Source organism: Apteryx mantelli, chromosome 15, assembly GCF_036417845.1.
Source record: "Apteryx mantelli isolate bAptMan1 chromosome 15, bAptMan1.hap1, whole genome shotgun sequence".
Taxonomy (NCBI): domain Eukaryota; kingdom Metazoa; phylum Chordata; class Aves; order Apterygiformes; family Apterygidae; genus Apteryx; species Apteryx mantelli.
In genome coordinates, this window is record NC_089992.1 from 320525 (window position 1) to 342363 (window position 21839).

Genomic DNA, 21839 nt, shown 5'->3' on the forward strand with positions numbered 1-21839 from the left:
GGGGCGGGGCGGCCCGGGCAGGTGGCGGTGCCGTCGCGCCCCCCCGCGCCCGGCGGCTCCCCGCCCCCGCGCCCTCCCCGCCGCCGCCGTTCCCATTCCCATCACGTCCCCCCGCCCCGCCGCGCTCGCGCTCGCGCCGCCGCCGCCGCCGCCGCTCCGCCGCTCTGCGATGGCCAGCACCTTCGCCCGCGCCCTCCCGGGCCGCCGCTCCGCCGGCCTCCTGGCCATGGTGGGCGCCGGCTCGCTCGCCGCCGGCTTCCTGCTCGCCCGGGACACGGTCAGCGCGGGCGACCGGCAGCGGCGGCGCTACCCGCCCAGGTACCGGGGCGCGGACGGCGGGGGCGCACGTGCGGGGTCGGGCGGCGGGCGGCGGGCGGGGGCCGGTCCCCGTGGCTGCGGCTCCGGAACGGGCGCGGGCGCTGCCCCGAGCTCCGGCCGGGCGCGGGGCTCCGGGAGCGGCACCGAACCGGGCACCCAGCCCGCACCAGCGGCGGGGACCGGCGGCGGGGACCGGCGGCGCGGCGGGGGCTCGGCCGTGCTGGCCGCCGCCGCCGGGACGGAGCCCGAGAGCCCTCCGCCACCGCGGCGCGGCCGCCGAGCCCGGGGGTCGCCGAGCCCGGGCCGGGCGGCCCCGACCGCGATGCCGGGCGGCGCTGCAGGACCCGGCTCTGGTTCTGCCCGGCCGGGCCGGGCCGGGACCTGCCGGCTCGGCAGGGCTGCCACTGGGCCCCGGGCACTCACAGCTCCCTCAGCAGAGGCCGCCCGCAGCGGAGGCCGCTCGGGCCGTGCCGTGAGTGCCGGCTCCGGCGCCATCCCCAGGGACACCCCCGGGGCCTGGTCCAGGCACGGTCAGCCGGCGTAGGGCCCCCGTCGCCCCAGCCTGGGCCGGGCTGGGCCTCACGGGGTTAGTCCGGAAAGGGGAAACCCTGGGAACTCCCCCTGGCCCTGGGAGCACAGGCAAAATGCTGCAGACAAGGCACTGCACTGGCAAGGCCCAGGGACCAGGTGTGGGCAGAGCAGGAAAGAGGGATGGTGAAAGCTGGGGACAAATCCTTGAGAGCAGGGCTGGGGTGATGGGGAGATTTCTCAGAGGACGGAGCTGGGGGGCGTTGTTAGTCTGGCAGGGAAGAATCCTAAAGGCGTCGAGCAAGGGAATACCCCAGGCTCAGCCCAGCTGTCGCAGGAGCCAGAGGAGACTTGCCAATATCCTGGTGGGAACAGGACAGAGCAAAAGGCTTCTCTTTCTCTTATCTTGGCAAAACACCCAGGAACTCCATCTGCAAGAGCCTGTGTCAGAGCAGAAACTTCTCCGCAGCCCCCCAGGAGCTGGCTAAAGCTCCTGGCCTGACCCCATCTGGCTGTACCAATCTTCACACACGCCTTCCTTTGGGACAGGGACTTCTCATGTATTTTGAAGAAAAGGTTTCCTGGCAGTTCCTCACTTGCTCCTCTCAGGCGCAGATTTAAAGGGGGGGGGGGCAGAGGGGGCCATGGGCCCCATGAAAGCAGAGCAGTTCATCGTGCTGTGAAGGGGACGCCCTGCGCCCTCCCAGCCAAAGCTGCACCCAGCCCTGCACCTCTCCATTCATGCACAGGGTTGCTGCTGGAGACATGGGTGCCCAGGGGCGCTGGGGCAGCTCGCCAGTGTGTGCAGTGCGTTTGCAAGTGCTGGGGTGACACCTGCCTTTCCTGGCAAACTCTGAATGAAGATGAGCCCTGAGATGTGCAATGAGGACTCGGTGCGTGGCCTGGATGGGGAGTGCTGGGCCAAGCTGGGCAGGCAGGCGCAGGCATGGCCACGGCTCTGACTTAGGGTTGTTTGTGGGGATAATGCTGGCTCTGCCTGAAGGAGCTGCTGGCTGTATTTACACAGCCTGTGCCTGATCCCTTAAGCCAGATAAGTATAACCGGCTGCAGAGTGGTGCTAAGGTTCAAGCTCTAGTGCAGGAGGTTTCGTGTCACTCCCCGCTCAACTTGCTCTTTGCCAAGTGCTGCCCTTGGGGAGCTGGGCTGGGCTGGGCTCCGGAGGGAGCCAGGCGCTTCCCCCGCCCCGCGAGCACCCAGCACCAGCAGCCTCAGGCGGAGGCACCGCCTGGTGCTGGTCACGCCACCCGCCTCGGCAATAAGGAAGAGAAGGTCTCTCAAAGCCGAGTGCCCTCGTGGCTGGGGAGAAGCAGACGCAGGTTCCTCCCGCCTGGCTCCCAGCGCTGCTTAGTCCTGTGCGGCACCGGGGACCAAGTGCGGCAGGCCAGTGCAGGGGAGTAGAGGTGTGCCTCACGAGGACAGGGTGGCTTAGGGCCAGGGCCAGGAGGAGGATGCACATGGCAGCCATCAGCAGGGCCCTCCTGCCTTGTGCCACCAGCACTGGCTGCTCAGCCTGGCACAGCTCAGCGGCGTGTCAGGAAGGCAAGGAGCGCATTTTCCTCTCCATCCCAAAGCCGGCAGAGGCTGAGTGCAGTGAAGGCTGGAGCAGGGAAAGGGACGGGATGTTACTGCTCCAAGCACGTGCGGCTGCTGTGATCCCTGCGCCAAACACCGTGTAGTTAGCGAGCGGTGCTGCTCTGCATTGCAGGCTGAGATCCCTGCTTGTGCAGAAAGCTGTGTGCTAAGAGCTTGCTCCGGGGCTCAGACACACTGTGTCAGGCCACAGAAATGAGGAGCTGGAAATGGCATGAGTTCAAACAGTGATAAATGGTGGATATTTTTGTTTATTCACCTCCCAAGAGGATTGTATTTTCAAGCTTACTGAACACTGCAGGACCACAGACATCAGGTCTTCACTGAGTGAGGATGGTGAGGAAAAAACATCAGGACCTGTGAGACCTGCCAGACTGGCGTGAGAAAGGCAGCTGCTCTGCCCGTGCGCACCCCGCTCCTGCAGACAAGGGCACCGGAGTCTGGGGAAAGCTGGCCTGTTTCCCCATTAAACCTGAACACAGAAGTGTGCTCCTTGCACACACAAAATGCCTCCCAGATCTTTGCTTGTGGCCAGGGAAGAGGGGCAAACTGGAAGTGTTGCAAAGCTGTTGCTGTGGCAGGAGCAGTGGCTCAGGAAAAGCAGCAGGTCTGACTGTTAATACAGAAAAACAAAAGCAGGGGCCGGTGAACAGCCAGGCAGTGTCTGTGGGAAGCAGGGGCTGGAATGGGTCTGGAGGAGGGGGTATAATCGGGGAGGGGAGGACGTGGCTAGGAAGCACTGAGACGAGCTTCCTGATAGGGTGTATTTGTCTGGAAACAGTCCTCGTGACGGTGCTGACATTTGAGAAGAGCCTGGACAGACCCCCGTTGGGGATTCACAGCAACCATCAGGGTTTTTCCTCTGCTAGGTTTTAAATTAAATACTGAGGGGTGTTGGTAACAGCCTCGAGGTCCAAGCAGTGCTCCACAGTTGCATGCACAGCAGCGGCGCTGCGATCCACACGGCTGTGCTCTGGGGAGGGGGGGGCACGTCACTCCCCTCGGCTTCCTGATGCTGTGCAGAGGAGACGTGGGCACAGCGGTGCCTGCTGCCAGGCAGGGTCCCACACGAGGCACAGCATCATGCTCGAACAGTCACACCGACCATCCCCGCCGAACTGTTCCCAGACACCCCCCCCCGCATAGACAAGCCGCATTGCTCTGCTGCGTGCTGCAGCCTCGGCGGCACCTGGCTCCTCCCGCCGCCGCCGTGCAAGACCCACGCTGCTCGCTGCATGGCCCCCTCGCCGCTACGCTGCCGCGTGCGGGAGGGGCTGCTGCTCCGCACGGGTGCCAGGACGGTCACCCGGAGAGGCAGTGGCTGGTGGTGCCAGGAAAGACATCTGGAGGCTGCTGGATGAGCCTTGAAGAGCCCAGGGGAGATGCCATGGGCTGCCGCTCCAGGAGGAGCTGCCCAGCCTGCGGATGGGATGATACCCGCTGAGCATTTAGCAGGCGTCCTCCTAGGGCGAAGCACCTCCTGGTGCAAGGACGCGGAGAGCGGCTGCTGCAAGCAGATGCTCCCTGAGGCCACAGGAGGACCACAGTATTGCACTGGCTCTCAAGGCAGCGGGTGTGCTAGCAAAGGCCTTGCTGCCACATCAAGGTATCTTGGCAGAAATAGCTACTCAGTCCCCGTGACTGGGGGAGCCTGCAGGAGCACACCCTATAGGCACAAAAGCCTGATGCTAAAAATGTCGTCATTTTATGACCAGTTTTGGGGACACAAATCAAGGGATCAAGGCAACCCCACAAAGGCCCAGTGCAGTGTCATCCTCCTGCTCGTGCGGGAGAAACCTGGATATCAGGATGGCACACCTGAGGGAGAGCAGCCCAGGCGGCAGAGAGGGCAATCTCCCATGCAGCCCTGTCCTGGTTTTGCTGGGCATGCTTGTGAGCACAGCCCTAAGGCTTTAACAGCTTCATCTCCCGAATTGCCCCGCTTTCTTGGCACCATCCAGCCTCATTTGGATGTTCTAGAGAGGCTGGAAAGAGATTCCCCAGATTTGCTGGCTATGATTCAGGGCTGTTCTGGGGGAGGGCATGTTCAGCCCAGGAGCTAAATCAGCACTGCAGCATAGAGCCTGTAGGCAGGGGCTTGAATCTCTTGGGTTTTTGGACTCTTTGAACACTTCCCAGTGAAGATGTGGACTGAGCATATCAGCTGGCACATGTAAATCTGCAGCATCTTTATTCTTACTGGCAGTAGGCTTGCTTCCCTTAGCAACCTTTGCAGGGTCTCTGGATGTAGTCCATGACTCCATGGTGGAAACCACAGCAAGCTGCAGTGCCAGCATGCCAGGCAGCACTCACAGTGCTGGAAATGGCGGGGGGGGGGGGGCAGACACATCTGAATGTCCCACTCTGGTCAGCAAATGTTTGTACCCTGAGTTCATCTCTCGGGGGGGGCACATGGGTCAGCAGCCAGCGCACGGCAGGAGCAGTGCAGGAGGCTGGAGCAAGCTCCTTCCTGTACATGACAAGTCATCCTTTGAACTGGCATCTCAAGCCGGTAGAGGGGGAGCAGCCCCCAGCCTGCAAAGCCTGGGGTTGGGCCCTGCCTGGCGCAAACATCTCCCTGCACTGGGCCAGGCCAGAACCAGCAACGACCTCCCTACACAGAGCAGGCAATGTAAGCCCTAACTCCCTTTCTTTCTGCAAAGCTTGGGAAGCCACAAGCACTGGCCAAGCTGTAGGCGAAAGGCCAACGCACATTCTTGGCCTGCAGACGCAGGGGTGGAGGCGACAGCAGTGACAGCTCTCTGCAATGCAGCACAGGGGCTGGGCACCGGCAGCCAAACCCTTCGCCCTGTGCAAACACTCGACCCAAGCACAGGGTCCCAGGGACCGGGAGGATGCCCAGCACCCCGGCTGGTGATGTGGCCAGCTCTTGCTCCCTCAGCCCAGACCTGGGCTGGCATGAGCACCTCTTCCCCTGCCCGAAGCCTCCCACAAGCTGCTCTGTGCCACCCCGGAGAGGGGACAGCTGCCCCCAGGGCTGGGGGGGCCGCCTGGGCTGACGAGAGCCAGCCTTGCGCCACGAGGTGGGGGAGGCACCACCTCCCTGCAGAAGGGATTTGGCTGTGGAGAGCTTTGCAAAGGTCCTGCCCTGCCAATCCCCACGAGCACAGAACAAGCACAAAGCCTGGCTAACGTGGGAATGAGGTCAAGAGACGGCCTCCCCCTAAGCTGATTAGAGACAAGCGTCCCCCTAATACAATAAACTGCACCAAAGCAGCGTGGTTCCCACCAGCTGCAGATCAGGCTCAGCCGATTTCCTGCCCCGCCGCGGCCGGGGTGCAGGGACGTGGGGTCAGGTGCAGGGGTCCAGGGCCGGCGGCGTGCTCAGCCCTGCAGCCGGCACCAAGGGCATGCAGATGGATGTGCCAGGGCCCTGCGAGTAATGCATCCTGGCTGCTCCCGCCCGCTGCAGTGGAAACCGGCTCCTGCCACTCGGCAGATGGCCGGCACTGGGAAGAAGGGGCCAGGGAGGGCAGCAGCCCTCCATCTGGGGGGCTTTGGGGCAGGCCCAGGGAGGATCAGGGGAGGGAGACCCTCTCCCTGGACTGGCCACCAAAGCAGCTCAGCACACGGGTCCTGTGAGCTGCCCGTGCCCACGCACATGGCCGGCATTGCTGCCCGCTGCTGGCCCGGGGAGCTCGCCCAGGAGCACATCCGGTAATGAGCCGCACCCAGCAACCCATCCGGATTTACTGTGGCCCCTTGTCCTTGTGCCAATGTCAACCTTCAGCTTGGGCTGCTCTCTGCCCTCTCTGGCACTCGCCGTATCACCATGCACGCCAGCCGTATTGATGTGCCCGCCAGCCACGTCGCTGTGCGCGGCAGCCATGTCACTGTGCATGGCAGCCACGTCGCTGTGCACACCAGCCATGTCGCTGTGCACGCCAGCTGTGTTGCTGTGCACACCAGCCACGTCGCTGTGCATGCCAGCCGTGTCACTGTGCACACCAGTTGTGTCGCTGTGCACAGCAGTCATGTCACTGTGCACGCCAGCCCTATCGCTGTGCATGGCAGCCATATCACCGTGCATACCAGCCATGTCGCTGTGCACGCCAGCCATGTCACCGTGCATGGCAGTCGTATCGCCATGCACAGCAGCTGTGTCACTGTGCAAACCAGTCATGTCGCTGTGCACACCAGCTGTATCACCATGCATGGCAGTAGTGTAGCTGTGCATGCCGTGCCCTCTCCCAGCTGGCCTCTGCCAGGCTGGATGAGCAGAGCGGCTGCACCTTCCTCTCCGGAGCTGCCCTTGCAGCCCTGTGAGCGCCCCAGGGCCTCAGGGCAGGAGCACGCACTGAGTCCCCCAGCCCCGGGCCGGGACTCATCAGTCTCCCCTCCGCAGTGCTGAGTACCCCGACCTGCGGAAACACAACAACTGCATGGCCAGCAACCTGACGCCTGCCATCTATGCCCGGCTCTGCGACAAGGCCACCCCCAATGGCTGGACCCTGGACCAGTGCATCCAGACCGGCGTGGACAACCCTGGCCACCCCTTCATCAAGACGGTGGGCATGGTAGCGGGAGATGAAGAAACCTACGAGGTGAGCAGCTGCCAGCGCCCTGCCATGCCCAGGCGCTCCAGGGCACGGGAGGCGGCGGGCGCTCATGGGACACAGGCAGTCGGAGAGGCCCTGGAGCAGCCCCGCGGGGACACAGGTCTGTCACGGCAGCCGCCCCTTGAGCGCTGCCCCACGGGTGGCCATTGCGGTGCAGAGGCAGCACGGTCCCCGGCCCCCCAGCCACGCGCCCGTTCCGCATGTCCCTGTGATTGCAGGTGTTTGCCGACCTGTTCGACCCCGTGATCCAGGAGCGGCACAACGGCTACAACCCCCGCACCATGAAGCACCTCACAGACCTGGATGCCAGCAAGGTGCGTGACCGGCAGCAGTACCACGTGGCCAGGCGGGGGCGGCAATGGGGGCAATGGGGGCGATGGGGGTGGTGGAGGTGATGGGGGCAGCAGGGGGCCATGGGGGTGATGGGGGCGATGGGGGGTGGCGGGGGGCAGCAGGGGGTGGAAGGGGCCCTTCCTCCCCAGGGACGGCGCCTGCGCGCGGTGCCGCTGCTGCTGCATAAACGCCCTCGCAGCTCCCATCTGTTCCAGATTAAGTTCGGGCACTTCGATGAGCGCTATGTGCTGTCATCCCGGGTGCGGACGGGGCGCAGCATCCGCGGGCTGAGCCTGCCGCCAGCCTGCACGCGGGCCGAGCGGCGCGAGGTGGAGAAGGTGGCCGTGGAGGCGCTGAACGGCCTCAGGGGCGACCTGGCGGGCCGCTACTACCGCCTCAGCGAGATGACGGAGAAGGAGCAGCAGCAGCTCATCGACGTGAGTCTGCGCGGCGCCCTGGGGGCAGGACCCTTCCTGGCCCCGGGCGCCCCAACGTGCAGTGGCTCCGCACGGCATCCGTGCACTGGCCGCCGCCACCTCCCTGGGGCCAGTGGCTCCAGCGGCTGGAGGCGACGGCAGCAAGCTCACCCTGCCAGGAGCAGGGCCAGGGCGCCCGGCGAGGCCGGAGCGGCCGTGGGAGCACGCTCACCCACTGCCTCCCTCCCAGGACCACTTCCTCTTCGACAAGCCGGTGTCTCCGCTGCTGACGGCGGCAGGAATGGCCCGTGACTGGCCTGACGCCCGAGGCATCTGGTGAGTGCCTGCCTGGTATGGCTGGCACCAGCCGGGCAGCTGGGCGCTCTGCTGACACCAGCCTGGACATCCCTCACCAGCCGCAGTCCCTGCAGTAGCTGGGCACCCCCACAGCCTGCAGCACCCTCCTAAGGAGGGGGCAGCTTTGGACCCCGACATTCGAGCCCCTGCTGTGGCCCTGGCTGCTCACTGTCCCGCGGCACCTCACACCCTGGGCTGCCGGGCACCTGCAGCCACCTCCTGCTCTGGACACCCCTCATGCTCCTTCCCGCTCTCTGCAGGCTCCGTCTGCCCCCAAGACCTTATCCTTGCACAAATGCATCTCACAGCTCGTCCCCAGCATCCCTGCATGCCCCTGCAGCAGCCCTCGTACCTGCAGTGTGACAGTCAGCACACGCACGCCTCATTGCCCTGCCCCGCTGTGCAAGCACAGCTCCTCCATAGCAGCCTCGCAGAAAACACCCCGCACAGTCCCCCCGCTCCAGCTGCCCACAACCTGGCACCCGACGCGGGCACTTCACACTGCCCAGCCCCTCTGGCAGCCCCCAGCTCCGAGGTGCAGGCGCCGTGCCCCGCTCCCCCGGGACGGGACGGGCTGCTGGCGCCCCGGTGGCTTCGCCCTTGCCGTGCTTGCCCAAGCCCCAGGCCTGGAGCCAGTGCAGCCCTCGGCACGGGTGGCACCGCTGCGGCTGGCTCGTGGGTGGCCGCATGGCCTGAGCACTGCCCTGTCCCCAGGCACAACAACGAGAAGACCTTCTTGATCTGGATCAACGAGGAGGACCACACGCGCATCATCTCCATGGAGAAGGGGGGCAACATGAAGCGCGTGTTCGAGCGGTTCTGCCGGGGCCTGAAGGAGGTGAGCACCTGCCAGTCCACGCCGCACTCGGCCTCCGGGACAGACGGATGGACAGACGGACAGACAGAAGGGGGACCGGCCACGCAGGGCCCTTGCCCAGCTGGTCCCTGCACGCTTGCCTGGGGCCGGCAGCGCCCGCAGGGCCGTGTGCCCAGGGCCAGCGCAGCAGAGCTGGGGCTGAACAGCTGCTTTTGCCTCTCACCCAGGTGGAGCGGCTGATCCAGGAGCGAGGCTGGGAGTTCATGTGGAACGAGAGGCTAGGATACATCCTGACCTGCCCGTCCAACCTGGGCACAGGGCTGCGGGCGGGGGTCCACATCAAGCTGCCGCTGCTGAGCAAGGTAGTTGCTGCTGCGGGGTCTGCAGGGAGCCGGGACCACCTGGGCCGCTGGGAGCAGAGCCCGGCCAAGGGTGCAGGCTGGCAGGGGAGCCAACCCCAGGCCTTGCCCAGGTTCACCAGGGAAGCAGAGCTAACTCCAGCCATGGTCCAGGCTATGCCTCCGTCCACAGCTGGAGAGGGCCGGGACCCGGACCTGGTCCTGGGTCTGCTCGCAGCAGGGCTCCCTGCACCCCTTCCCTTGCTGGCGGGTCCCATCAGCCCCCGTTGCCTTGCTGACGGTCCTGGCCAGTGCTGACACCCCCTCTTCTCTGGGCACCAGGACAGCCGCTTCCCCAAGATCCTGGAGAACCTCCGGCTGCAGAAGCGCGGGACAGGCGGGGTGGACACGGCAGCTACTGGCAGCGTCTTCGACATCTCCAACCTGGACCGTCTGGGGAAGTCCGAGGTGGGTGCAGGGCAGAGCCGTGTCTGGGCAGGGAGGCTCTGGAGCGCATGCGCACACTGGGCCCCCGCACCAGAGCAGCTGCAGGGCCGCGTGCCGGGGCCGACGGAGGGTCTGGGCACTGCGCTGCTCGCGGGGGCATGGGCAGCACAAGCCCTCGCGTGGGGCGCTGGGCAGGTGCCGCGCTAGTGTGGCTCGGCCAGAGAGCGGCCGGGGCCCTGGAGGTCCCTGACGGGACACGCGTGCTCCTGGCGCAGGTGGAGCTGGTGCAGCTGGTGATAGACGGCGTGAACTACCTGATCGACTGTGAGCGGCGGCTGGAGAAGGGGCAGGACATCCGCATCCCCTCCCCGGTGCCGCAGTTCCGGCACTGAGCGAGCGCCGTGGCAGCACCAGCCCCGCAGGACCTGGCTCCTGCCCATAGCTTACGCAAGCACCATGCCCAGCATGTTGTTGTCCTGTAGCCCATGACGCCTCGTGCCAGCACCCATAAACTTGCGCTGCTGTAGCCAAGGCTCGGTCTGCTCCGCATCCCAGCTCCCAAGTGCCCTCTCCCCTGCCTCTCCGCACCTGGCCCTCCTCCTGCCCACGGACAGGGCACCCACGTGGGTCTAGGCTTCCTGCCCTGCCTCAAGCCACCCCAGGATCTCCACTGAGCCACTGCTGCCCTGGGGACGGGCCCCCGGGGCTGCCCTGGCCCGGGGGGCACAAGGGGCTGCACACGGGCAGGGGGCTGGGGGCAGCAGGGGGCCGGGAGCCGCTGCACCAGGCTGGCTGTGCCAGCAGGAGTAGGTGCTGCTGGGCGGCGCGTTGCTGCAGGCAGGCAGGGAGCAGAGCTGGGTGCCCATCGCAGCTTTATTACCAGGGTGCACACAGACAGCTGCGGGGCAGGCAGAAGAGGAGAGCCAAGGTGAAGCCAGATCGGGGGCTGGCTCCACTCCTGCCTGCAGAAGAGAAAGTCCTGTCAGAGAGCGGAGGTGTGTGCCAGGTTGGGAAGGGGCTAACATCACTGCTGCTGCCAGGAGCCCTCCATGGTGTGTGCACACACACGCGCATCCATGCATGCACAGCTCTGAGCAGGGCTGGCCCAGTCTGCTGTCATCCCCATGAGCTGTTCAGGGTCCGGGTTTAGGGCAAGAGGTAGCAGTGGGGGGCGGGTCTCAGCTGTGCGGAGGTGGGACGAGACACAGCCCAAGAGGGAGCGCAGGCTGGGCAGGCAGTGGGGCTGGGCTCCCTGCGGGCAGCGCTCCGGCTATCCCGCGGGGGCAGGTACCTCGCAGGGCCAGACAGCCCTTTCCCTGCTCTTGTGCCAGGCTCCTCTGCTGTGGGAAGGGAAGCCTCTGGCAAGGGCGAGGGTCTGATGCTGCCCCTTGCCAGAACTGCACGGTCTGTGCCCCCAGGGAGCCGGGCCTCTAGTGATGGGCCCCACGGCGCAGGAGGTGAGGAGGCAGAGGAGCTGCTGCAGCAGGGAGGCCGGGCACCGCGCGGGGGGGCTGGGCACATGCAGCGTTGGGGTCAGAAGCCCCCGCTGCTCTCACCTTGGCCGTCCTGGGCTGCCTCCCCCTCATACTGGGCACTGGCCAGGGCCCGGCGCTGGGCGCTGCTCAGCCTCCTGCGCTGCTCGGGGGTGACGGCCGAGGCCTGGGCGCTGGAGAGGGTGAGCAGCTGGGCTGAGCCGAACACCACCTGTGAGGAGAGCCCAGCTGGTCAGGGCCTGCCGCCTGCCGGGAGAGCCCCCGCATCCGTGTTCCGTCCCGCTGCTGCCCGCATTGTCCCCGGGAGGGTGCTCCGGCCACCCTGGCCTGGCCCAGTCGGGGTCCGCTCCACTGCGTGCGGCGGGACAGCACTGCGTGCTCTGCTGGCCCAGCACGCTGGTGCTGGTGGCTACAGGAGGAGTGAGGGGGCACTCACTGCGAACTTGGGTGCCGGGATGGCAGCGATGGCCTGCGGCGTGAGTGCCCAGATCTGCTCGGGGACTAGTGCCGAGAGGACGATGTCGGGGAGCCCGGCTGGGGGCGCGGAGGGCAGCAGTCACGGGGCCTGGCTGGGGCAGACTGCAGCGACCACAGCACACCGCTGACGTCCCACCCTGCCTGGCGCTGCCCCTCACCTGCCAGTGTCCCGATCTCCGTGAAGATTTCAGGCCCCCAGGCACTGGCCGGGCCAAAGGCTGCGCTGGAGGTCAGGCGAGCGGCCAAGGCCTCCATCTGCTGCTCTGAGCAGCGCAAGCTCAGGGAGCCCAGGAAAGGCGCTGCTTTGCTGTGGGGTAGCAGAAAGCATCGCACCCCCCAAGCAAGAGCTCGGCCCCACACATGCGGCGCAGCAGCACGGCAGCCGTGCCTGGAGCAGCATCCCTGCCTGCACCCTCTGCAGCATCCAGCAGTGCCCGGGAATGCCAGGAGCCCTCTCCTCTCCTCCTGGTGTCCGTGCAGCGCTAGCCCCAGCTGCCCCACGGGGCACACACCTGAGCTCCTTGGCGTCCAGGCTCTGCATCTCTGCAGCCCGCAGCCCGCAGAGCAGGTGCCCCAGCGCAACCAGCTCTGGCAGCACCAGGTCCCGCGCGCGCACCCCACGCTGGCGCAGGAAGCTGGACACCACGGCCTGCGTCTGTGGGAGCAGAGCCCCATCACGGGCAGCGGGTGGCGTGGGGGGGACCCGGCTGCCCGTACTGCTGGCCACGGCGGGGCGCCCGGCTGGGTCCTCACCTGCCCGGCCGACCAGCCGTCCAGGTCCCCCAGGGCGGAGAGGGCCCACCAGTCAGAGAGCACCAGCTGCCGCAGCTCCGACTCGCCGAGCTGGGTGGCCAGCCGGCCCAGGAGCAGGGCCAGGGCTGGCTCCGGCGCCTGGACACTGCCCAACAGCTGCACGGCACCAGCGGCGCTCGCTGAGCTGCCTGCCGGCCACCGCTCTGCTGGCACCGCACCAGGACATACCGCGCAAGGCGTCGGCACCGAGCCTGGGGTGCCTGCGCCAGCACAGCCCCACGGGCAGCCTCCATGGCCAGCACGGCCCCATGGCCAGCCCCCATGGCCGGCACGGCCCCCCATGGCCAGCACAACTCCCCAGTCCTGCACAGCCCAGCCCAGCGCCCGTGTCCCTGGCTGCTGCCCCATCGCCATCCCGTCTCACCCGCCTCGCCTGGCCCAGGACTGCTCGGAGCTGGTCGGGGCGCAGAGCCGGGTCCTGGCTGAGCAGCCCCAGGCAGCGCTGGAGCTGCGCAGGGTCCATGGCAGCGAGCTGGGCTGCGCTCCAGGCCGCGGGGAAGGTGGCACGCACATCGGCACAGCTGGGCACGGGGGCTGCAGAGCAGGCGGGAGCGACGCCTGGCCTCCAGCAGCACCCGCCGTGGGGGGGGCATGGGCCAGCCCGGGAGGGGACGGAGCCAGGGATGTGGGGCTCAGGGGACACAAGGCCAATGCCGGGGGATGGCACCAGGGACGTGGGGCTCAGGGGACACAGGGCCAATGCCGGGGGATGGCACCAGGGACGTGGGGCACAGGAGACATGGGGCCAATGCTGGGGGGATGGCATCAGGCATGTGGGGCACAGGGCCAGCCCTGGTCGGGATGCCCTGGGACTGTGGGGCACCAGGGGACACGGGGCAGCTGGGCATGGGGTGCGCGAGCAGAGCCCGTGGCAGCCCCGGGGGAGGCTCTGGGGACACGAGGGGCAGGAGTGGGGGAGGAGGGGGGCAGGAAGGGGGCAGGAGCGGGGCAGGGGCAGCAGAGCAGCACAAGCACGGCCTCACCTCGGTGGCCCGGCTCGTCGGCTCCCACCAGCGGGGCCACCAGGGCCTGCTGCGGGCCAGGGCCGGGGCCGGGGGGGCGGCAGAGGCGGCCCAGCTCGCTGCGATCCCAGTCCCGCTGGCTCTGCAGCAGCTGCTCCACCGTGGCTCGGCTCAGCAAGTCCTGGGGCAGCCGGGGAGGGCGGTGAGCGGGGCAGGACAGACCCGACGGCCGAGCGGCCCAGGGGCAGCGGGGGCGGCACCGCCGGGGACGGGGCGAGGGCTGGCCCGGGGGCAGCGCGGCCGTGCAGGGCGCTCACCCGGGGCACGGCGCGCAGGCTCCGCGCCGGCAGCAGGAACACCAGGCGCCCCAGCTGCTGCAGGGCGGGCGGGCGCCAGCGCGGGGGCGGCCTGCGGAGAGCGGCGTGAGGGACCGCCGGGCCCGGCCCGGTCCGCCCGGTCCGCCCGGCCCGGCGCCGCCGCCTACCCCAGGGCGCGCTCCGCCAGCAGCAGCCGCCCCAGCTCCTCGGCCGCCTCGGCGGCCACGCAGGTGTCCTGCAGCTCCTGCAGCCGCGGCAGCAGGCTCTCGGGGGCGAGGCGGGCGGCGCTCTCCCGGCCCAGGAACCCCACCAGCGCGCCCAGCGCGTCCAGCGCCTCCGCGGCCAGCGGCGCCGCGGCGGGCGGCGGCGGGCGGGCGGCGGGCGCGGCCTCCCCGTCCGCGGCGCCCCCGCCCAGGGCGCGCAGGGCCCGGCGAGCCAGGGCGGCGCGGCGGGCGGGCGGCAGCGCCAGCAGGCTGCGGGGCCGGCGGCTCGCGCGGTCCAGCGCCGGCCTCAGCGCGGCCGCGGGCAGCGTCTCCAGCAGCTTCGCCCTGCGGCACCGGGAGCAGCGCTGGGCCGGGCCGGGCCGGGCCGGGCCCAGCGCCCAGCGCCGCGGGGGACGGGGCGCCCGCCGGGGGCAGCGCGGGTGCCCGGAGCAGGGCCGGCGCCGGCGCGGCCCCGCGGGGGCGGTCAGGGCGGGAGGTGGCGGCGGGGCGCGGGGCGGGCTGGGGGTTCGGGAAGGTCCGGTGGGAGCGGGGAGGGCGCCTGGCTGCCCGGCACCTACGGTAGCTCCATGAGGAACTCCGGTCCCAGCCGCGCCAGCTCCTCCCGGGCGAGCGGGGGCCGCCTCAGCACCTCTTCCTGCACGCAGCGCCGCTGCGGACACCGCTGCCGTGAGCCGCCGGGCCGGGCCGGGCCGGGCTGGGCTCGCCGGAGCCGCCTCCTTACCAGGCTGGCGGGCAGGGAGCGGGGGCGCGCGTAGAGGGTCCCGAGAGCCCCCAGGAAATCCTCGCGGCGCAGCTCCTGCAGCGCGGTGCAGCTCATGCCCACCGCCAGCGAGCCCAGGGCGCTGCACAGCCGGGGGTTAGACCGTTTCTCCTTGATCGCTCAGGGTTGTACTACCCGCATCCCTGAGGAGACCTGCTCGGCCCCTGCCCAGGGCACCAGCCCCCGCCTGGGGCACTGATCCTGCACCCTGCCCTGGGCACCCATCCTGCACCCTGCCCCTGCCCGGGGCACTGATCCTGCACCCTGCCAGGGCACCGACCCTGTGCTCAGCCCCTGCCCAGGGCACCTGGCCTCTCCTGGCTCCCTGCCCTCTGTTGGGCCCAGCACCGGCCCCAGCTGGTGCCTGGCTGGCAGCTCTCACCCGGTGGCGCAGTGGCTGCGGTTGGTGCCGGCTCCCACCTCCCTCCAGAGGAGCTGGGCCTGCGGAGGGGCAGCGGTGGGAGGTGGGTGGGGGGGCACAGGCCCCCCCGTGCAGCCCTGTGCCCGGCCCCTTACCTGCTGCGGGGACCAGGGCAGCTGCAGGGCCCGCGGGGTGCCCCGCAGGGCCTGGGCGCCAGGTCGCAGGAGCTGCAGCGGCACTAGGGGCAGCAGGCAGTCGGGCCAGCCGTCCAGGGGCTGCTCCTGTCGGGGGCCCTGGGGAGGTGTTGGGCACTGGGGTGAGCACTGTGGAGTGGCTGGGGGCCTCCAACCCTGCTTGGCTGCGGGTACCTGCAGAGCCTGCAGCAGCGCCGCCGTCTGCGCTGCTGAGAGCAGTGGCAGGGCTGGCCCCAGGCACGCACAGCCTTGGCGCTGGAGCAGGGCCAGCACAGCCGCCAGGGATGTGGGGCCCAGGCCTGGCAGCAGGGGACACAGCCTGTCCGCGTCGCCCGCCATCGCCTGCCGAGAAAGGCACCAGCCTGGCTCAGACAGCTGTGCCGCAGCGGGACTGTGCTGGGCCGGGCCAGGCTCCTCGCCCTGGGGGGGCTCTGGAGCAGCGGAGGGGCTGGGGGCAGCTGGGAGCAGGGACAGGTGTGGGGACAGCAAAGCAGAGCTGTGCTTTGCGCTGGGGCGCAGCACCCACGGCCCGTCCTCTCCCGGCTCCTGGGCTCTGGGGAGGCAGCGGCACCCGGACACTCACATTGTCCCTCTGGACGGCCCGCGTGAGCAGGAAGGATGCCTGGAGGGAAGGACGAGGCAGCGGGCTCAGCCGCGGGGCCCTGCAGGGTTGGCACCGCCAGGCAGTGAGGCCTGGTGGCTGTCATGCTGCGTGGGGCTCCCAATGGTGTTCCTGGCCCAGGGAGTCCCGCGGGCCCTATGCGGGGAGTGTGGCCGTGCTGGGCTCACCTGGGTGCGCGTCAGCTGCGCTGGCTGCAGCGTGGGCAGGAGGGCGTCCAGCTGGGCAGCTGACAGGCGCTCCAGGAAGCCCACCCCCATCTCCGGGAGGACACCTTTCCACACTGGCAGCTCCCCAGGACCCACCGTGGCCAGGTTGGTGGAGCGCAGCAAGTCCGCCAGGGCGAGCATGACCTGCCGGCGCAGAGCAGGAGGGCCGTGAGCTGCGGGCTGGCAGCCAGGTTGCCCCATGCTCTGTCCCAGGGCCCAGACGGGCCAGCAGGGAAGAGATGGAGATGATCCTGGCACCTGGCCCCGACATGCTGCCCGGCTACGAGACACTGCACAGGCAGCCCCGCTTGTGCCGGCACGTCATGGTCAGGCTCCCCCGGCGAGCAAGGGCATGGGAGACTGCAGCTGCGCTGGGTGCCCATCCGCGAGGTGTCCGCGGGGGTGGCCTGGGACGGCCGCCTGCAGCCCGTGCATCCCTCCCCACGCAGCTGGCTCACCCGCCCGTGCTGCGGCAGGGTCCCTGCAGCCGCGCACGCCAGCAGGCTCTGCTCCACCGGCCCCCGGGGGTCCTGCAGTGATGCCAGCTCCTGCAGCTCCTCAGAGCTCAGGAAGCAGGCGAGGGCCCCAAGCCTGCATAGAAAGAGCCATTAGCAGGCAGCATCCATGTGGCACAAAGCCAGCGAGGGCAGCTCTGCAAGCACCTGCCCTGGTGCTGCTGCCTGGCAAGGCCACGGCCCCCCAGGGGACTGCAGCCCCTCACCCAGGGCGGCAGGGCACAGCTCAGGGCACGGTGGGGCTGGTGCTGGCAGCACCCGTCACGCTCACCTCTGTGCTGCCTTGGGGCCGGCCTCGCGGCTCCTGTTCACCAGGCTGTGTGCCACATGGCGGCCCTGCACCAGCCCCAGCCGCAGCGGCTGCCAGCCATCCCCCAGCCCCCAGACCTGGGCAGGCACAAAAGGGTTAAGGCACACAGGGAGCCTCGGCCAGGTCTCCCGACCAGTCCAGGCTGGGCACATGGGATGCCCAGACGAAGGGGTGCAGGGTCAGGGAGTGCGGGGTTCCTGGGTGAGGGGGTGCAGGGTCCAGGGTGCAGGGTTGGGGTGCAGAGTCCCAGCCCTGGGGCAGGGTCAGGAGTGCAGGGTCCTGCTTCCAGGCAGGGTCAGGGGTGCAGGGTCCCAGCCCCCGGGGCAGGGTTGGGGTGAAGGTGTGCTGGCTGGGTGTCCCAGCGTGGGAAGCCAGGCGGTGAGCCGGGGACTCGCATCCCACCTGCTGGGGCGTGAGCTGCAGGAAGCTGCTCAGCGGCAAGTGGGGCAGCAGCGGCAGGGCCGCGTGGAGGAAGCCAAGGGGCCAGGTGGGCACAGCCCCGAGGAAGGGGGCCTGCAGCAGGCGCCTGGCGAAGGCAGCTTTCTGCCCTGGCGTCAGCTGGGTGCTGTGCATCCGCAGGGCTGCGAGGCTGTGGGGACAGGGAACCAGGCACAGCTGCCGAGAGACCACCCGAGCCCATGCCAAGCCTGCACTCACCCCAAACAACACCCCAGAGACCTTCATCAAGCACGGTCCCCACAGATACCGGGGCGCCAGGGGGCTTAGGGGTGTTCTGCACGGCTATTGCATGGCCAGCTGGGCCAGGTCTCTGCAGAGACCAGGCAGCTCAGTGGCAGGGGCTCTGCAGGGGACAGGGCAGGTTGGGGCTGAGTTGGGGTCTCTGCAGGGACAGGGCAGCTCAGTGGCAGGGGCTCTGCAGGGGACAGGGCAGGTTGGGGCTGAGCTGGGGTCTCTGCAGGGACAGGGCAGCTCGTGGCACAGCATGGAGCAGGGCCGAGCCACACGTGCAGGCAGCTCAAACATGCAGCTCTGCTCACACGGTCTCGTTGGCCAGGAGAGCCGGTGGGAACCTCATGATGTCAGACACAGCCATGAAGGGGATGAACTGTGACAGGTCAACAAACAGCTGTGGGGTGAGATGAGGAAACCTGCGAAGCAGCAGTGAAGCCAGAGACTGCAGCGCTTCCTCTCTGGATGACAGCACCTGCAAAGCTGCGGTGAGCCTGAACTCCGGCAGGGCACAGCCCCAAGCACCCAGCACAGGCCCAGTGCCGCTGTGATGGGTCCGGCCCAGCTGTGGCCCCAGGAGAGCACCCCCAGCATGGACCTTGCAGCCCCCCCAACATTGGCTTTGCACCCCTGTGCTTGGGCTCTGCACACCCTCATGTGCAGGCTGTGCAACCCCACCCATGGGATCTGCACCCCCATGCATGGGCTGTGCAACCCGGCGTGCTGCACTCCCTCATGCGCAGGCTCTGCACCTGCCCTGAGCGGGCTCTGCATCCCCATGCATGGGCTCTGCACCCACAGCGTGCAGGCTTTGCACCTCCCACATGCAGATGCTGCCCCCACAGCGTGCAGGCTCTGCACCCCTGGTCCTGGCCCAGCCCCTCTAACCACATCCACTCGCAGCCGGTGCCAGGAACGATGCAGCAGGGCCAGGAAGCGCTGCATGGCCTCACTCTCTGCTGAGAGCAGCAGCTGGTGAAGGTTCTCCCGCGGCATCTGCAGGTACTCCTGCGGGGAGAGGCAGCTCAGGCCCTGCGCCTGCCGCCGGCACGAGGGCTGCAGGAACCGGGGCACAGGAGGGGCGCGGGCAGGCAGATGTGCAGGGTGCTCCATGGGCTGGTGCCAGCCCCACGGGGGGAGGCAGTACCTGCAGGAGGATCTCCAGCATTGGGGTCTCCTCGTCCTCCTGGAGCAGGTCCCAGAGCACAGCCTGCAGGAGAGCGGCACTGAGCTCCGTATCCCTGCCCAGACCTTCCCCCAGCGCTTGCCACCCCACAGCAGGTGCCGGGGAGCCTTGCTGCGGGGCAGCCGACGCGGGGGCAAGGGGAGGAGCGGGGGCGAGTGTCGCCCTGAGCCGCGGCCCCGGTGCGCTGCCCCAGGCTCGCCATTCCCTGACCCCGGCACCAAGCAGGGGAGCCCCCAGGCGTCTCCGCTCCGGCAGGCATGTGCCCCCAGGCACACTGCCGTCCCAGCGAGCGAGGGTCCTTGCTAGCCCCGCGGGCAGGGAGGGCCCCACCGGGCGCTTGCTGCCCCCCAGCTCACTCACGCTGAAGCAGCCCAGCAGCTCCCTCTTGGCGGCAGCCCGGCGCTCCTGCCCCAGGTAGCGGCCCACGGCCTGCAGGATGCCGCCGGAGGCGTTGGCCCTCAGCGAGTCCCAGAAGGACGTGTTGTCCATGAGGCTGGAGAGCAGGATGGCCTCGCTCAGCGGCTCCCTGGCCGCCTGCCCAGCCGCATCCAGCTCGGAGAGGGCCAGGACCAAGTCGAGCAGGCGCAGGAGGTAGTTGGTGTGGGGGACCCAGCCGGGAGGCTCCTCCTGGCAGCGCGCGAGCCGCGACGTCAGCCCCAGCAGGTAGGCAGCAGGGCCCGGCCCGGGGGGCAGCGGCAGGAGGGCCAGCAGCCGCCGCAGGAGGTGGTGTGCCCCGGACCAGCCGTCCTGGCAGCGCGCCGGCACCCCGGGCTGGGGATGCCCCAGCGGCTGCGCAAGGGAGGCGTTGGCACGCGTCGGCTCCTGGAAGGTGCTGGGACTCGTGGCCAGGCTGGCACAGAGCTCCTCCAGCAGGAGCTGCTGGGGGCCCGGGGTCTCCCTCAAGGAGACGTTGCTGCAGACGGTGGCGTTGAACTCGGCTGGGAAATGTTCCTGGCAGGCCCAGGCCCACGCTGAGCCCCCGGAGAGGTACCAGTCCGCGTCTGAGCAGGCGGCCCCCAGGTCCCCAGGGCGCTGGCTGGAGCCCCTGGAGCTGTTGAAGAGGTTGCAGTAGAGATAGACGGTGAAGTTGGAGATGCCGGGTAGCCCTGGGATGCTGTCATTGCACACAGCCTCCAGGACGGGGGGCAAGAGTGAGGGCTCGCCCCGGGGTGCAGCTGCCTTCCTGGGGACGGGCTGGAGGCAGCCAGTGAGGGGCGGCGGGGCCGGGAGCGCCGCAGCCGCGAAGCCCAGGGCCCGGGCATCCCAGCTGATGTTGTGGTGGAAGCCCCTGGAGGGCAGAGACCAGGTCAGTGTCGGCACTGCCTGCCGCAGCCCTGCCTGCCCCTGGAGAGGCTGCTCGCCTGGGCCCAGGTGCTGCAATGCCCGCGCGACTTGTCCCATCCCGCCCCGCTGGGACACCGAGCACCGTGCACTGCCCGTTCCATCCCATCCCACCGGGACACTAAGCACCACGCACCGCCCATCCCGTCCTGTTGGGGTGCTGAGCACCATGTGCTGCCTGTCCCACCCCATCCTGCTGGGACACCAAGCACCACGCGCTGCCCGTCCCATCCCATCCCACTGGGACACCAAGCACCACGCATTGCTCATCCCGTCCTGTTCCGCCAGAGCACCATGCGCTGCCCATCCCATCCCGTCCCGCTGGGGCACTGCGCGCTGCCCGTCCCGTCCTGCCCTGCCCAGCGCACGCAGGCAGCACCACATGCTGCTCAGCTGCTGCTGCCACAGCCTTTGCTGGCACTGGTGGATGGCGATGCGCTGGGCTGTGCAGCGGGGCCCCGGCCCCCCAGGTGCAGGGGTCTCAGCCGCTGGCACGGCGGGGACAGCAGCCCCGCCGTGAGCTGCCCCAGCCCAGCGCCTGGCCCCGGCGTGACCGGCGGAGCCGGCGGGGCAGTCTTGGCCGAGGCTCCTCTGCTGGCACGCCTCACGGACCGGCACAGCGGGCTCCTCCATTCCCAGCAGTGGGGCCCATTCCCGCGGCCCCACGCGGCGGCTCCCCCGACTCACCACAGCAGGAGCTGCTGCAGGGTCCCTGCGGGCCAAGGGTGAGGGTGAGCGCGGCGGCTGTGGGAGCGCGGCGCCCAGTGGGGCCGGCGGCCGCGGGAGCCGCTCACCTGCGGAGCAGCGCCCATCCCCGTCCAGGTGCGGGACACGGAGCGCCAGCGAGGCTTCGTGCACCAGAGCGCCCCGCACGTGGGACACCCTCCTCCGGAAGTGGCTGTAGAGCCCGCAGCCCGTGGCCCGCGCCAGCCTCTGCCGCAGCGCCTCCAGGGCCCTCTGCGCTGCCCCGCAGGGCCCCATGGCCCAGCCGGGCTCCTCTGCCCTGGCCTCCCCCACCGGCGCCCAGGGCGGCTCCGGCCGCAGGGCCTGGGCGCCAGCGGGGCGCCTGTCCCGAGGGGACCAGGGCTGCGGGGGGGCCAGCAGCCATGCCAGCCAGCCGGGGCCGCCGCTGCAGCCTCCATGCCCCACCGGCGTGCGGCGGGGGCTCTGCAGCCCGGCCCCCCCCGGGCCCAGCGCCCCTGCCACCAGTGCCTGCCCCAGCGCCTCGGCCAGGCTGCCGAGCAGCCGCCAGCGCGGCTGGGGCACCAGGGGCTGCTCCGCGCCGGAGAGGCTCCGCAGCCTGTGGAGGAGGCCGAGGAGCGCATCCCAGTGCCAGCTGCCCCGCAGCGAGAGCAGGACGTGCTGCAGGTGCAGGAGGGTGGCGCGGGGCAGGGGGTCCCCGGGGGGCTGCTGCGGCTGCGGCTGCGGCTGCAGCACGGGCCCCCATGGCTCGCCCGCCTGCTCCGGGTGCTCCAGGAGCCTGGAGATGTTGTGCAGGAAGCTGGACAGCCCATCCTTGCCCTGCCGGGCACCGCGTGGGGTCTGGGCAGGCCGTGCACCCGCCACAGGCGGGACCCCCAGGGCCTCCAGGCCTGCGAGCAGGGTCTGCATCAGGGCTGGCAT

The 21839-nt window shown here is 69.2% G+C and overlaps 2 protein-coding genes across 2 annotated transcripts; one reads left to right on the forward strand and one right to left on the reverse strand.

Annotated features, from left to right (window-relative positions):
- The first annotated feature begins 109 nt into the window (after positions 1-109).
- CKMT1A (creatine kinase, mitochondrial 1A) lies at positions 110-10271 on the forward strand. The gene is made up of 9 exons (XM_067305301.1): positions 110-318; positions 6824-7022; positions 7256-7351; positions 7586-7807; positions 8037-8122; positions 8858-8981; positions 9188-9322; positions 9641-9766; positions 10021-10271. Exons 1-9 carry the CDS (start codon positions 170-172, stop codon positions 10135-10137), a joined length of 1254 nt encoding a protein of 417 aa, XP_067161402.1. The 5' UTR covers positions 110-169; the 3' UTR covers positions 10138-10271.
- A 340-nt stretch (positions 10272-10611) lies between these two features.
- On the reverse strand, positions 10612-21839 carry STRC (stereocilin). The gene is made up of 23 exons (XM_067305442.1): positions 21011-21839; positions 20904-20928; positions 19236-20163; positions 18837-18899; positions 18600-18697; positions 17998-18183; positions 17402-17588; positions 16961-17076; positions 16633-16765; positions 16136-16318; positions 15308-15688; positions 15174-15232; positions 14589-14873; positions 14005-14355; positions 13808-13970; positions 13512-13671; positions 12815-13062; positions 12469-12783; positions 12228-12370; positions 11874-12022; positions 11675-11772; positions 11302-11449; positions 10612-10707 (listed from the first exon to the last, which is right to left on the reverse strand). The coding sequence occupies exons 1-23, from the start codon at positions 21837-21839 to the stop codon at positions 10622-10624; spliced, it is 5334 nt and encodes a 1777-aa protein (XP_067161543.1). The 3' UTR covers positions 10612-10621.